The sequence below is a fragment of the Phocoena sinus genome, chromosome 15 (assembly GCF_008692025.1).
Source record: "Phocoena sinus isolate mPhoSin1 chromosome 15, mPhoSin1.pri, whole genome shotgun sequence".
Lineage (NCBI taxonomy): Eukaryota > Metazoa > Chordata > Mammalia > Artiodactyla > Phocoenidae > Phocoena > Phocoena sinus.
Window position 1 is genome coordinate 75,778,581 of NC_045777.1, and position 17,588 is coordinate 75,796,168.

The following is a 17,588-nucleotide window of genomic DNA, read 5'->3' on the forward strand; positions in this document are numbered from 1 at the left end:
TTAGAACCAAAGGCCCTTTAGCAATTATCTAGTCCAGTGGCTGGTGAAAACTTTTTTTTTCCTCAAATCATTTTTTGTTTTGGAAAACGATTTACTTTCTCCAAATCTGAGGGGCAAAAGAGGAGGGGGGAGAAGACAGGGAGACCAGGCAGAGGGCTAGATCCCATATCCATGAGGAGCCCCTGGGTTTTCATCTTACCTCCCTAATTAGAGTTTGCAACAGCCAACAACAAAGATTCCTATAGATAGAAAATGTTTAAAAATACTTAGCCTATCCCCTCACAGAAATGTTGAGAAAATGAGAGTGTTGGGGGATTGGTGGCAGCTGGAGACACCAATTGATTCTTTCACATCTGTTTATTTTATTCACCAAATTTCTCAATCCCCTTGTACTTCATGAGGAAGCTAACAATGGTGTGGAGACAGAAGACAGTTTCCACAGGGTGAGCTAGAAGAGTAATCCCACTGTACAGATTCTACAAACGAGTAAACGCCTGCTCACCCAAATTTAACTTGTTATGTTCACTTAATCAGGGTATGTTTCTCATGGCTCACAGATCCTATTCCCAAAATCAAAGTGTTAACAGCCAATCAAAAACACTTTAGAAAGGTAAGAACTGGAAACGGAAAATAAAATTATATTTTTAGTCTAAGTCCCTTGAAATTAGAGTTGATTGGCGCCTTACACGGAAGAATCTGTCGGAATGCAGATACTTAGTCCAGATATAAATCAACCCTCCAGTGTAAATATGTATTCTGTGGTTCCTAATCTTAAGGAAACACCTACTTAAGTGTAGGGTCTAGTTTTGTTACTTTCTAGGAGGTAAATATAGTTCAGGGAAGTATTTTAAATGTTACAGTTCAAAACTGTGGCAACTACCATTAGAAAGAACAACTGATTTCATTTGCCCAAATGCCTCTGCATAGTACACAGACAGCTTCAAAATCATTAGCCATGTCCTAGATTTTAAGGTGACTGATAGGTTACAAGGGTTTTGTTCTATTATTATAATCAAAATAATATTCAGTAAAATTCTTATATTAAATATTACGTAATTAACCATTTTAGTGACGTTGTGCTCACTTTGGATACAGGGAACCTCTGAGGCTGTTTCAAACGTGCGTAGGTGATTCACTGGGTAACTGTTAGGGGCCACTTAGGGAAATTACATCAACAACCACATCTCAAAGACATTTTGTGATAGGCATATGACTGAATCTTCAGGACATACTGAAGTTCTTACAGGATATTATTGTTTCAATATAAATTTAAATTTGGGTGGCAATGTTTTGTTCTCTTGTTATTTTGGCCACGTCTTTAAACGATCATTGAAGATAATTAAATTTTTAACTATGTACGCTAACTTCCAAACTCATGTTTCTGAAATAGAATCTCTTCTTTCCTGGGATTCCTATTCCAAGTAAAAGAAGCATCACAATCATCAATCCTTGGTTTGATGAGTCATTTTTAACAGTTCGCTAAGCTAAGTTCAGGTCTCCCTATAAACCATCTCCTTCCTACCCGCCCAACTCCCTTCCCTGTGCTTTTCTCCCTATTGCTCCCTCTGCCTCAAACTTTGTTCCACCTTTTCTTTATCTGTTGAAAATATAAGTCTCCAACAAGTTCTGCACAATTTATGCCTTCTACAATTAACTCACCCTAACATATACCCCCAAGTGTTCTACTTACATTTCTCATAGGACTGATCAATTTGCTCTGTATCAAATTCAACTACATAACCTAGACTTGAGGGCCAAGCTTATACCTTATTTATCTTGAGAACTAAGAACAGATAGTTAACACATACCTGACAATTAAAATCAATTGAATTCTCCATCTGTGAGCTGTTTTCCAACTCAGTTTTTACCAATGGGTCTAAAAGTCCCCTATAATAACTGGAGATGCCTGATGAAATTCAGATTTTAAAAATTTCCATTAAAATGGAAACTTGTCAGTAAATAAGTAATGGCCAATAATTCATTTACTCAGAGTTAATTACTAATAAATATAAATGCTGGAGTCTTATTTGAGTGACATCTTTTAAAATGCTCAGTGTTATTTACCTTAAATATAAGCACTCAAAGGTTACGAATAAATACTTGAGTTACAAAATCCTCTCACAGCATCACTAGCAAGTACTGGCAGGTGGGAAGTAAGATGACTTTGGGTGGGGTTGCAGTCAAGGCCAGGTTGATATATTTGCACTTTTAAGTTAAAACCCATGGAAACATTATAAAGTCTAAGAATGTTAGGTCTCTGTACAGCCCCAAACCTCTCATTTAAGTACAATGTGTCAAAATGTTTAAAAGCATCACAAAGAAAAGGATCTGGGTTTAGGGAAGACTAAATTCCCTGAGAAGGGGGCCATAGTTTTTTACTTCTATAACCCATCACCTAGAACAGTGCCTGCCAGAGAAGGTGCTTAATACCTACTGAAAGACAAAATGTCGAAAGTGTCTGTTTAAAGAAAAGCTCAGTCTATTAGATAAACAATTACATTTTTTTGAAAGTTTGATCTTTTTAAAGAAACTCATTTGACTCTTACCTAACAATAAAGTCCACTCTGAGATTTTAAAAAGAAGCAACTATGGTTATACAAAATACCACCAATCAGTTTTGAGAGTTATAAACTTACAGAAAAAAAAATATTTTAAGGGTTTATATAGTCAAAAGCTTAGGACAAAGAATTTAATCCCTTTATGACCTTATAACTTTGAATGGAAAGTCACAAGGTCAATATTTTGCACCTACTGCCTGTTACCAGCACTATCAACATTGTTTCTTAAGTAATTCTACAGCACAGGAAAACAGTAATAACACAAATCCCATTTTAAGATGTGTACCACTACACAATTCCCCTTTATTATATAATGTGGTAGTTTTTTTAAATCACCAGGTAGAAGTGGGTTGGTTTCCTTGATAAAGAGTGTATATTACTAGATGTGAGTCAAATGAGGAGGATGAAAAATATTAGTTGAGAACCATTAAGAAAAAGCTCTGTATCACTGGAGTGTACAAAAGCAGGATCCAAGCTCTTTGAGACTGTGGGCCTAAGACACTTAAATTCAAACCTGGAAGAAGGCTGAAAATTATCCAGAGAAGCAGGCAGGACCTGTCACCTAAATAAAACAACACCAGGGATCAAGTTCAGCCTGACAAGTAACTTACCGCTGCACCAATGGTAGCTCCCAACTACCAGCTTATGGAGTCAAGTGCTTGTAAAGAGGGACTCCGGATCTTTCCTGTGATGACACACCAGACCTCTGGCAACTATGAGATGTTTTTACTGATCTTCTCACTCTACTGCCTTCAGTTACCTCATTCGGGAAGGCTAGGGCATCCACTTTTTAGTGACAGACAGCAGCAAGCACGTGACACAACCTCATAAACTTGAATATGTTGAACAGGTCTTTCTTAACCTCCCAGCCCAACCCCAAGAGCTATCAGCAGTCTTTAAATGCCTCAAGTCTAAGGGAGAAAATCAACAAATAACTTTAATAGACAAATTAAACAATCATAATATGTGGACAGCCTACAGAATATTTCATTCCAACCTCATCACGATCATAGAGGATCACAGAGAAGGAATTCCATATTTGTTTTATGTTTCTATACGGAGTAAACTGATATACAGCTGACCAAACACAAAATCCTAGGCTCCAGAGAAAGCTACGAGAAGAATGTAATGAGAATAAAATACTCCTATCCTACAGTTATAAATTACAACATTTACTTTTTATCATGAATTTCTAGTGGTAATCCTCTACCACCACAGCATTGCACAACCACTTAATGAGGCCAAGTTTATTCCATCACACACTACAGTGGGAATAACGGAAGAGAATACATATTATTTCCTATTAATGAGAGCTGTTTTGCATGCATTAAATATCTTATTTAATAATCACAACTCTCTTAGGTAGATAAAGATGAGGAAACAGACTCAGAGACATCAAATAATTCACCCAAGGGCACACAGTAGTCTTCATATCATTCAGTCTCTAAATTCTTAATTGTATACTATGTATAATAAAACTTCAAATACATGTAAAAGAAGAAAGTAAAGAAAATGTGTTCACTGCATCAATGTTTAAAAAAAAAAAAAAGAAAATCCTACACATTTCAGCAAGTTTTGGTACTCTCGCCAAAAAAATAAAAAAGCAAATAGATTCCAACTAGTCTATACTTCCATTTATATTTAGAATATGAGCTGGGCATGAGTATGTAATGAATATATATGTGTGTCTCTCTGTGTATATAACACCCACATTATTCAAAGCTCCCAAAAATGTGAAAAGTTTGTTCCAATCCTTCTCTATTTTGTCTACTTTAAGAATTCTTTGCAATATGCTTATGTAAATACTGATTTTAGCTGCTGTTCTCATTTCTCAAATCTTCAGCTTATAAATGGATTGGAAAAGTGACAGACCTAAGCAGACATCTTTGGAACACAAAACCAAGGAGATATAAACAAATACAACTAAATCAAAAACAAAGGTTTCTTCTTAAAACCCTTTAACTTACCACAACTGATAAATGAAAAGAATGGAAAGAAAGTAAAATATACTGGCTGTGGATAAGGTACACACACAAGTGTGTGTGTACACATACACATGTCCGTGCATATAGGTAGGTGGGCGTCTATTTTATTAGCACACACAATGATCAGCATTTTACCTTAGTTCACTAAAAGCTCTACAGGAGCATACAGTCTAAATGAAGGAAGATTCTGAAGTTAGAGTAACGATGGGGCAAGGGAGAGTATTTAAGAAAACAGTTCCAGGCTGTTAAACTCAAGAGGTGAGTACCTTCAGTTTTCTTATACCAGAATTCACATTATGGTTCAACTGCATTAATAGCTCTTTGACTCTGCAGGTGATTTGCCTCCGTCCCCACTTCAAAGAGATGCTGAAGAGGATTAAAGTCGAAACATCACCATTCCACTTACCTGATGCTGAACCTTCATTGCAGACTTAAGTAAAGGTTGTTATGACATCATAGATCATAAAACACACTGCAAAGAATATGTTGGCCTGAAACTACTACAAGTTGTGAATATACTATTTTCCACTTATAAGTGTGAAACTCACCAATGCTGAAGTTAGTACCTGAAATTAAGTATTACATGTGATATTGTTGATACGAAAATTGAAAGAGAAGACACTTTTTGATGAGGACTTGGCAATAATATCAGTGGATTTTGCACTTTGATAACATAATAATCTCACTATTGGAAACACATTCTAAGTAGAGCATTTTTGTCATAGTTGAGAGCTGAACATACATCTGGTATGTATCTTCTTCATGTAAGCTAATAATACTACAGATTTTTTTATATATAAGCAAAGTAATATTAAGAATAATTTTTCCAAAATAAGAAAAAAGCTTTTATACTCATCCAAAATTGTGTAAGTGTAAAATTTATTTGAGATTCATAATTGCAAAGACTCTTTATCCACAGGAACCTATCATTAGAGAATTAAAATAAACACTCCTAGAATTAGAGAGAAAAATAAGTGACCAAAAGCATAATAAAATTCTCAGTGCTTCTAGAGGTGACTTTCTTCTTTCAGAGTGCTCATACGGACAGTTAAAAATATATATATTAGAATGTTCAGTCTAGAAGTGATCAAAGGCTGAGTCAGTGGCATTGGCCTTCTTCTGCTGAAGAAAGCAAAGAGGGGGAATTTAGCTTTTGGATAGAGAATAAACATTGGCAGTCTCCAGATTTTACTTCCAACATCTCAACCCACATCCAGCCTGGTGTGAAGAGACGGCAGATGGGAATACTTCTGTTATTTCAACCGCTGAAGCAGGATCCTGTTTCAGCACCCTGCTTGTTTCTGTAAGCGTGAATATTCAACCATAATAAGGAGCAATGATGTGTGCTGACTGTATTAAGCAGGTACCAAAAGAAACTTTACCCTTTTTCTCCTCGTATCATAGATTAAGACAAAAAAAAAAAAAAAATCAACATTTAGAAAATGCCACTTCTTCCAAGCTTGGAAAAGACTTATTATTCAATGAAATGATGCTTGTTTTCATGAATTTAACATAAATGTATGGAGACAAACGGGCAGAAGAAAACCAGAGTAATTAGCATTTTAGAGGGAAGAAATTTAAAGGCAATGAAACTGAATCAGCAATTATTTTCCACTTTATTTTCATGATTTCATTATTTTCTCAGAAAATGCTGAGCAGATATTAGAGTATCAGTGTTCGTCATTTGGAACATAAATCATATTCCTTTAAATTCCTTAAATTCCTTTAAATACCACAACAAATGTCTACACTGGCATGTTATCCTGTTGTATAAATAATGTCTATTTGTAATTCTCTTTTATTTATATCTTGAAAAGTATTATTGAATCCAAGAAGGGTAATTTAGCTACAGATAAAAGAAATGAAGTGACAATTTCTTTATAAATGAGAAATATTGTGATAAGCCCTGAGGTATGTCACCATCCACACCCTTCTCAAAGGACAGAAATAAGGTCTTGAAATAATACATCTATATTTGATAAAATGAGGAGTTTAATGAGTGAAGAAAAAATAATCTGAAGGCCACCTACTCAGACTGTGAGGGAAAACATCCATTAAAACACCACCTCTCATCAAAATTAAAAAGTGGCAATTCATTGTATATGTGGGGAAGTTCTTCAAGAGATCTTAAAATGAATATACACCTCAATGCATAAATTGAATTCTGTCCACCACACGACACTTCTCACTAAAAACACCATTTTGTAGGAAAGGTGGCACGAGGCAATCACGTTTCCCTGTATCCCCCGTACACTGCCAGGTAAGGAGCAGATGTTCTGGGTGCTGGGAACCAGGCCCACATCACAGACTGACTTGTGATCCCTGGAGCCCAGCAGGTTATGTATTTTAAAAGTGAAACAACTCTTAGTAAAAGGATGGACATCAGTCTGCTCTTTAGGACTGAGAGGGAATTTCTTGGATTTTTTTCACATCCTAATGAGCATACATTATACAAGTAAATCAATGCCAATACGAGGCACACATGTGGAAGTTGAGATAAACTTACGAAGTAGCCTGTTCCCAAGCTGGAAGGAGCTGAACTCTGCAAGAAAGCATAAAGACAAAGTGGAAAATCAGCAATGGTTTTTAACACATTCCAATCCACACAGCTCATTACCAGTCCTTCGCAGGCTTTTCATCACTACACCACATTGCCTGTATACGCGGCCCCTTGTCATCTGCTACTGATACAAACACCGTGTTGCTTAATTTTCCCCTTTACATCTCTCAGCAACTCAGAGATGCTAACGTGCTATTTACTGAATTCCAAGATTCTGCGGTGGATGTAATTGCCAATTTATTTGACAGGCAGCTGGGTAATGAATTAATGATGGCATTTCGCCCTGCACTGAGACTAAACAGACACGCATCAGCCTCCCTCCCTGACTTACTGACATTCAATGCCCTGGTCTCAAGCTACTCAGTTTTGTGGCCGCAAAGGGGCAGGCAAGAGGAAAAAGCCCAGACTGACTTGAAAATAAAAAGCCCAGTGGGTTTGGATGACTTTTCCAGTGTGTGATCTACTTGCCAGTTTATCCCCTCAAGGCACCAGTTAGTACACACAGAGTTCTTTTCAAAAATGAGACATTTTGTAAACATAATTAGTAGACTAAAATGCAAAGAATGTGTGGGTAAAGGGAAGTAGTGAAAAGCACCATTTTTCTAAAGGTTTTAGTAACAAAAATTATCAATTTAGGGTTCCATAGTTCTCACACACAGGGAATTAAAGAACAGTGATGCTGAAAGGTACATGCGGTTTCACTTCTTAGGGGAAAGAGACCACCCAAAAAGAACTTGGTTTGTGCTTTATACTTGTCTGTTTCTGTATGTTTATTTTTTCCTAAAACCTCTCATTACAAATTCTTTAATTTTTAGTGTCCTCTTTATGAACAAGAGAGGCCCCAAATAAGTTTGAAACAAAAAGAACACGAGCACTGAGGCAGCCCTCAGGTCTCAGCTAAGCATCCTTGCACCAGCAGGGCCTCTCCCTGCCTAGCTTCGGTCGGCTGTTACACCTTCCATGGAGGGACCGGACTTCCATGGTGATGCAATAGTTACTTAGGTAACCTCTAACTGTTCCACCGAAATGTCCTGTCCCTACTCTGCAAACCACAGGTAGCAGGGACCATCTGCTTGACTCATCATGGCTTCCCCAGAGCTTAGCTCAATGCCTTGCACACAGGATGCAGTTAATAAGTATTTGTTGAATTAATGTATAAATAAATGAATGAATGAATGGATTGTATGGGAGTGGGGCTCAGGTGAATTTAATACCTCCAAAAATACGGTAGATGTGATTCTTAATTTTACACTGGCTTTGAGAAGGAAATAAGAATGCTGTAAGTACAAACAGCATCCGCATCAAACAAGGACAGTAAGCTCCTAAATGCAGCTCCCAAAGCAAAACTTTCTTCCCCTCAGTGCTCCAGACAGGCTCAGGGGAATAAAGAACGCTGATGTGTGATCCTGTACACTGGACTTGATTTTCAAAAATCCTGTTTCATTCTTGATCCCGTAAACAGTATGTAGGGATATGCACAGTAGTCATGGAGACAGCTTCTCAGCAGTGATTAGCCACGTGACAGCATCACCTGTTTTCGGCACCTACACCCCTCCGTGGAACAGAGGAAGGCAAAAGCCAAGTTAGATCTCCACTAGCCTGGAGTCATGCCCCAGGGAGGTAAATTCACTTTAGGGTGAATTTCTCAGAGGGAGAGCATGGGATTTGTTAATTTTGGTATTTTTCCCCCTTTCTGCAAATGCATTTTATCCAAGGAGCAGAAGGGCCTCTTCAAATCCACCTCCCCACCCCCACATACGTATCATCTTATCGTATACCAAAGAAAACGACATCCTTCTGGTCTCCGGAAGCTCTGTTCTGCTCATTTTGCATATATATTGTGCATTACTCAGGGAGCTGGGTGGAGAGGACGGCTTTGTTGTGCATATTTGTTCTGGCTATTGTTTATGCAGGTCTGACTGAATGAGGGAACAGTGGGTATCATTTCAATTTCTGATGTCAACATCAAATTACTTATTTAATTTCATGCCTGGCGAAGCATTGTATAGCTACACGCAGAATCATTTCACTTCATTTGTTATGCTGTGTTTTCGTGGCGATTGGCTTGCCTTCCAACTGACAGCTTTAATTACGACATGAATTTGATTGCACTGCCGAGGAATTAACATAATGCAACAAAGCATTTAAGCACCCTGCCTTATAACACCCCCCCACACACACACGCACGAACACAGACACACACATGAAGGAACACAGACACTAGATCCTCGTGTACATTAAAGGTCTGCTGGAGTTTCAGCATTTGCTAGAAAGCATAAAGAACCTTAGAGTCAAAGGCTACCCACATTTGCCAACCCACTGGACTCACCTTTTTTTTTTTAAAATAGAAAAAGATCTGTGGCATTAAGTTACAATTTCTGGACCTGGCAGAAAACTTCGTGGAAAAACCCTTCTAATCTACTTTGCCAAATGTCCACGGCATTGACATTTCCTTCCCTCTAACTCTCTTCCCCATCACATTTTTCTTGGCCAGTTGCCAACTCCCTTTAATCATCACTGGAGAATTTGAACAGAAATATGTCTGAAATAAAGAGATTTCTCCTTGTCCAGTTCTATAAGCCCAAGAATCTGCTATGGCCCTGTATTTAGTGGGACGCTATTCCTGGTCACCAGCAGGACCTCTACCCTCATACACAAAGGTATAACAGAAGTTCTGAGACCAGCAACAGGCAGGAGTCAGGGTTTCACTGATAGCTCAGGACACATATCACATCCCTGAGGCCTTGCTATCCAAAAGGCCCAGAAGAGCCTAGGTCATATATACCTAATCTAAGTCTGTATCTAAATATAGCTGGCAATATTTGATAGCTTTAACGTTTTTCCGAGTCACAAAATCCATGAACACCTTAAACCACGGGCAACAACAGATTATGCTACAAGAATTAAATATTTTAAAACAGCTTTTTTATTGTTAGAAATGTATTATGTTAGCTATTTGCTTACAGATGTGCATCTAGGGATTGTTACTGTTTTCTCACGTTACAGAAGAAGAGACAGACACCAAGAGGTAAAGGCTTAGGAAAGCAGACAGGTGGTGATGCCCTGACCACTGAACCATTTCATGGAATCAAGCTGATTTTAACTTTCTGTGTTTCCCCAATTTATAATGAGAGGAAGGGTCTTCCATTTTTCTTGCTTGGAGAGAGAAGGCATACTCTGTCCAAACTATATAGCAAACGTGGCCATAGAATCTAAAAAAGGCTATGAGTCAAAATGAGGGTTGAAAAACTAAAAGGAGAGTTTTAAAAAAATGCAATAAATAAAAGCATCCTTGGATTCGAAAGCATTTGAAATAATACCATATGCCCACATGTTTAGGCAACTATGTCTGCTGAATAATGAAAAAGGCTTCATTCTTATTTCTTCAAGTGGTAGAGTTGCCAATTCATTCATATTTTCAGTGCATTAGGTAGAAATGAGAGGTATAGAGAGACTGAGAAAATAGAGTATGAGAATGTATTTAGCAGTCTGCATGAGAAGACAAGAACATGAAGAAATTCCAGCTAGCTGGCTATGTGATATGTGATTTCCGGGCTCATTATAAGCTAGCTCCTGTTTAACATGGTCTTTTCTTTCTGGGTTTGTTTTGTTTTGGTTTTTTTCAGATTTGACCACTGCTCCAGCAATCTCTGCAAATTACCCACCTCAGTCTATTACATGGCAAAGGAGAGCTTTCTTACAAACACACTGCCTCAACCTCCAAGCTACACGGGCTGCAGGAATAGTAATGGGATGCACAGTTGAAAGACATTTTCCAGGAAGGAGAATGTTGCTGCTATCATTCAAGTCTGCAAGTGGATATTCATTAAATGCTCATTCTACTCTTCTCACTGCCCCCCACCTGACTCTCTATCCATCTCTGTCATTAAGTCATCATTGAAGCTACTCATTAAACTCATGAAGTTAACATTTCTGTTTTAACAGCTTACCTACAACAAGGGATTTCACAAATCGATTATCCATCCAAAACAGATGTACTCCATTCATCAGAGATCTACACAAAGAGGCCATGGCTACTATTAAGGCTCCCTAAGTATGGGAGAGATGTGCATTCCACCCCAAGAGGAAAATGCATGCTCTGACCCCAGGGCTAATTTAAATAGAATAATTTAAAATTCTTCCAAATCATCGTTTGTGTCTGACATCCCTGCCTACCCACTTCTATGTTATGCTTTTCTCTCTTGGGAGTAAAAAGCAGAAGGATCATGCTAAGAATCACTTGGCCAACTATGTTTCTTACAAAGGTCACAAGACGAGCTCAATTAGTTTCTGTAGTGGTTTAGAAAGCAATGACAATTTAAAGAACCGAAAATCTTAATCCTAAGAAATGTGCCTTGGAGGTAAGATTACTAATAACTTACAAAGATGCAAACTATATTTAAATGGAGAAGTGAACTACTAGTGGAAGTAAAAATGGGGGCACAACTTGAAAAAAGCATCAGGTATGGAAATGGTCACTTCCAAATTCAATTTTCAACCCTCTGTTATAGCCCATCTCCAACTGTTACCAGCTCTCATCCATATTCAACAGCCTTCCAACTCCTTTCCCTAATTTCACCCCTGTGTTCATGTTTACCTGCATTTCTTCATAGAAAAGGAAAAGTAAACATTGTAAAGGAAAAATTGTTAACAACAATTCCTTCTAACATCTTTGAGAGGCTTTTTAAATACTAACCTATATATATAGTGGGTTAAATAGTGTTCCCCTAAAATTATAGGGCCTGCTTGGAACCTCAAAATGTGATTGTGAGGGTTAATTTTATGCGTCAGCTTGACTGGGCCACTGGGTACCCAGATAGTTGCTCAAACATTATTCTGGGTGTTACCATGAGGGTGTTTTTGGATGAGTTTAACATTTAAATCAACAGGCTGAGTAAAGCCCTCCCTAGGGTGGGCCTCATCCAGTCAGTTTAATAGGACAAAAGGGATGACCATACTCAGAATAAGAGGGAATTCCTCTGTCTGTCTCAGCCTTCAACCTGGGACAACAGTTTTTTCCTGCTTTTAGACTCAAACTGAAACTTTTGAGTTTTCCTGGGTGTCAATCCTTCCCGTCTTTAGGGTTTTTTCAGACTTTTGGACTCAGACTGGATCTAACCATCAGCTCTCCTAGGAGTCCAGCTTGCTGACTACACATTTTGAGACTTGTCAGCCTCCATAACTGTATATGTCTATACATCCTTTTGGCTCTGTTTCTCTTGAGAACCCTGACTGATATAATGACCTTGTTTGGAAATAGGGACTTTGCAGATGTAATTAAGTTGAGGTCATACTGGATTAAGGTGGGCCCTAAATCCAATGACCGCTCTCCTTATAAGAAGAGGAGAAGACATAAAGAGCTACAAATAGAGTTGATGCCCACATGAAGAGAAGCACACATCGAAGTGATGTCATTATAAGCCAAGAACACCAATGATTGTGAGAAGCCATCTATGGCTGGGAGAAGATAGGAAAGACTCCTCTCTGGAGACTTCAGAGAAATGATGGCCCTGCTGACACCTTAATGTTGGACTTCTAGCCTTACGAACTACGAGATAATAGATTTCTGTTGTTTTAAGCTCCCCGGCTTGTGGTCATGCATTACAGCCACCCAGGAAACTAATACAGTACTTAGCCTCCTTACCATGAGCTAGAAGATATTATGTGACCAGCCCCTGTGTTCATTCACTCTGCTCTAGCCACACTGGCCTTTTTTCTTCCCCTTAAATATGTCCTGATTCAGGGCCATGACCTTGTCACTCCTGTTGCCTAGATGTTCTTCCTTTCGTCATTCAGACTTCAGTTCAAAAATCACCAAAACAGAAAGGACTAATCCAGGGACTTCCCTGGTGACACAGTGGATAAGAGTCTGCGTTCCCAATGCAGAGGGCCCAGATTCAATCCCCGGTCAGGGAACTAGATCCCACACGCGTGCCGCAACTAAGAGTTCACGTGCCGCAACTAAAGAGCCTGTGAGCCACAACTAAGACTCGGTGCAACTATATAAATAAATATTTAAAAAAAAAAGAAAGAAAGAAAGGACTAATCCAATCACTCCAGTTAAAGTGGCAGCACACACCCTGCCACCCCCCACTACTGTTTAGTTTACTTCACAAAATGTATTACACATCAAAAACAATGTTATCATTTGCTCACAGGTTTTCTATTTGCCTGCCTCAATAGAGTAGAAGCTTCACGAGGGCAGAGGCTTCATCTTGTTCACCATTCAATCTCAAGTGCCCAGAGCTATACCTGACACTTAAAAGGTATTTGATAAATATTTCTGGACAATCAAAACACTGACTGTCCAAGAAAACACATAAAAACATGATACAGGAAAGGCAAAAGGCATAAACAGACTGGTAGGGAAAATGAAAATATGGCAAAAACAGAAAAAGAAAAGAAAGGAGAAACAGAATATCAAGAGTCTGTCACAGGTCTGGATTAGATCTTCTTCTTAAATAAAGGGAAGTTCATTGATGGTGTGTCCTTTGTCTACTTCTTCCTTAACAGTAACTAGTAAACCTAACAATAAATGTTTGGGTGTTAGGTGGGAAAAAGGAGGCTAGGAAAGATGCCTGCATAGATGGATGGATAACGGCACAGTGGCATAGATAAATCAATAAAACCCCTCAAACGTGGGAGATTCGAGGTAGAAGGGGTGTCTCAAGAAGCAGCAGAAGAAACGCCTCAACTGTGATATTAAATGGACTAAAGAGCTACAGAACAATAATATTAGAGAACTGTGTAGCACAATACTTACTAGAATTCAATCCCTTTTCACCTAATTTCTGAAATGCTTTAATTCCTTCAACATCTTGAAAGTTTTAAAAGTATGAAATATGTGTCTGCCTTTTCATAATTAAAATCCTGGCCCAAAATTCTTTCAGACAGACACTAGAGTCATATCCAGGTAGTTATCTGAATAAAGTATTAAAAAGGTTTACTTCCACAGGGTGGTAGCAAGAGTTTGCTAGAGGAAGTGACATAGGAACTGCAGAAGGAAAAGATAAAAAAAAAAAAAAAGGAGACAAAAGAAACAAAAATAGGAAAATTTGAAAGTTTATATTATTTAAGAAAAAAAAAAAAAAGAGCAGTCCAGAAGGAACAAGTATAAGGTAGAAACCATTGGGAAATAGAGGCAGAGAGGGAGGATGAAGAGGTAGCTTCATATGTCCTAGTGGAGGGCTCTGCTTATAACCTCAGGAGTGTGCCTGCAAAGGATCTTAAAGAAGAAAGTTTAATAGTGAGCTCTGCCTCTTAGAAAAACAACTGTGGAAGCTTTGTCGAGTACAGGGCAAAGGAAACAGAGATGCGTCAGATTACATCACTGAGAGGCCACGGGAATCATCTGTGTAAGAAATGATGAGGGCATCTGAAGCATCAGTCACGTCAAGGAGAGGATAATCATAGCCAAATGCCTCTTCAGAAATAAAGTCAGTAAATAAAGCAGAGTGACGAAGTAAACAGGGTAAGTAAGACAGAGGAAGGAAAAGGGCTCGATTTTGAAGACACTAGCTCTGGGATCCAATACGGAGACAAGGAAATAAGAGAGGGAGTTCAAGTTTGAGAAAAATAGGTAAGGAGACATAGAATAATGAGGATTTTATTTGGGAGGGAGAATGGTGTTTGTCATGATTGAGATAAGCAGGTCTTGTCGAATTGACCACTGCAAGGGAATTCAAATCAGAAAGGGTAGAGAAGGCTCCTAAGGTAGGTGTAAATCTGATGCAGAAAGAAAAGGAATAAATACTTATGAGCACACTGGGTATGCCAAGAACTGTTATGTGATTCAAACACACACAGTACCAGGTAATCTTTTAAAAGAAATCTAACAAGGTAGATGAAACGACCCCCGTTTCACAGGTAAAGAAACCAAGGCTTGGAAAGATCAAGTTTTTTGCTCAAGGTCACATGGATAATAAATAGCAAAATAGCTGTTAAAACTTGGTGTGTTTGTAATGAATGCCTATGATCACTTCAAAATTTGAGGCTTTTATTTACTAAGTTTAGGCCTTGAGTTTTGAAAACTTCCTCACTTACAAAATTCTGTATAAGTCAGAAGCAATATTTTCCCCCTTGAATAACTCACTATGAATATTTATATATTCAATTATTTCCCTTAACTTTTTCCTTAGTGACTAATCTAAACAAGTTACTATGTCTCCTTGATCAATGTGAGAGTCCTCGTAAACTATTATTCCCTCCTGGCAATGTAGTTTGGGGATATGTAATTTAGAAAAATCAAGCACATTTGGTTTTAAGCTTCACCCATGAGTCAAATTCTCCAGCCACACTGGAATTCTTCATTCTTACTCTTTTTGTCTGTTCAGTTTAAAAAAAAAAAAAAAAAAAGCTGGAATAATACAGTAATCTTGATTAGCTGCACTTGAGAGTAAGTCTTAACTGCCACAGCTCCTAAAAATATCACTAAAGTGAGTGGAAGACTTAAAGAGAGTTTTATCTCCGCTGAAAATCCAGAGTGGGCAACCTGGACTAACAGAGATCAAATTCAGTCTAACACCTTAAGCAACTAAAAAACTAGACAAAATGTGTGGGAAAAAAAGGTTTTTTAGAAGTTGGGCAATAGGCAGTGCTGTGATCTTAGAGAGACAGAAAGCAAATGAAATAAATTTTACAGTTGCCCCAGCTTGCTGTCTGAAGAGAGTTTTCATGCCATAGTCGGGTGGTTGGGGGTAACCCAGGTGGATCCCAGAAGCATCCCTAAGTTGAGAAGACAGAGTTGATAGTAAGAGGAAGCCAAGTCAGATGTAATTTGCAAAGCAGAGGATGGGAGAAAAGAGAGGCTCACAGTGAGAGAATCAGGAAACCTGCAGAAGGCTTCCCCCTCATCTTCACCTGAGTCCATATCAGCACATCTGTGGGTGAAAAGTACCCAAGGCAAGGGAAATGACCACTGAAAAGGAGCAGGTAGAACGAATGCCAGAGTCACAGAGGGCAGGGAACAACTGGTATTCCCACCAGCCAGAGTGGAGAAACCTTGTAACACATCAGGAATTAGGCAGAGTATTCAGTACTGGGGAAAAATGAGCTTTAGGCTAAAGGCTGTTCTGAATGTTCCACCCAGAAAAGCATAAATATAAACCTCAGAAAAAACATCAAAATATTATTTCCAAGTGGCATAATAGTAGCCCAGAATAAAGCTTAAGAATATTTATGGAAACCCAAAATACCCACCACTCAACAAAAAAAACTTCACAATATTTGGCATCCCCCCAAAAAAAGTGTCAGGCATGCAAAAAAGCCAGAAAAATACAATCCATAAGGCGGAGAAAAACCAATCAACAGAAACAGACTCACAAATGACACAGACGACACAATTAGTAGATTAAGGGCATTAAAATGGTTAATAATAACTATTTTCCATATGTTCAAGAAAGTAATGAAAGCACAAGCATGGTGATAAGAGACATGGAGATATTTTAACAAACTCCACCTCCTCATTTTCTGATAGTCATTAAAGTAATTAATTACTAATTCTCTTTTAAGAAAAAATGGAAGCATCTTTATTCTTTAAAATATTGTGTGGGTAGATGTTGCCCTGATATCCAAAAGAGTCGTTTTGTGGCTTGACTTGTCAAAGGCCTTCATCTTAGAAGATTTTAGATTGCACTGGCCCTGAGGTAAGACTCTGTAACCTCACAACTGCTCACGTGCAGGAAATAGTGACTGGAGGTTTTGAAACAACTCACTAAAAGCCAACTACTTCTTTTTCTTCCTTTCCTTTTTTTTATGTGTGTCATTTCTCCTTCTTTCATCTTCTAATAGTGTTGCAAGAAATATGAATTTTAATGATAAGCAATATAAACTCAAAGTAGATCACAGATTGGCTTGACACGAGATTGGCAAGATTGTTACAGCCCTAATATTTTTCAAAATTTTTATTATGGTAAAATAAACATATATACACAATCAAGTTAACATTTTAACCATTTTTAAGTATACAATTCAGTGGCATTAATTACATTCACAATGCTATGCAATCATCAAAACTATTTCCAAGACTATTTCATCATCACAAACAAAAATTCTGTTACGATTAAACAATAACTCCCATCTCTCACAGTCCCCCACCCCTACCACTAGTCCTTGGTAACTCCCTTTCTACTTTCTGTCTCTAGGAATTTGCATATTCTTGATATATTCTCGATACCTCATGTAAGTGGAATCAGACAATATTTATCCTTTAATGTCTAGATTATTTCACTTAGCATAATGTTTTCAAGGTTTGAACTTAATTCCTTTTTATGGCTAATATTCTAGTGTCCATATGTCACTTTTTGTTGATCCATTCACCTGCTGATGGACACTTGGGATGTTTCTATTTTTTGGTTATTATAAATGATGCTACAATGAAAACTGGCATATAAGTATCTCTTTAAGTACCTGGTGCTTGGGTATACACCTAAAATTGGAATTGGTGAGGTGTATGGTAATTCTCTGTTTAGCTTTCTGAGGAGCTGT

General features: G+C 38.0%; 1 protein-coding gene across 1 annotated transcript in view; it reads right to left on the reverse strand.

The window, feature by feature from the left end:
- AUTS2 (activator of transcription and developmental regulator AUTS2) overlaps window positions 1-17,588 on the reverse strand; it is a 1,126,353-nt gene that overhangs the window by 607,047 nt on the left and 501,718 nt on the right. Inside the window, exon 4 of the mRNA XM_032604458.1 lies at window positions 7,050-7,085. Coding sequence (XP_032460349.1) covers window positions 7,050-7,085 — 36 coding nt within the window. The remainder of the gene's footprint in view (window positions 1-7,049; window positions 7,086-17,588) is intronic.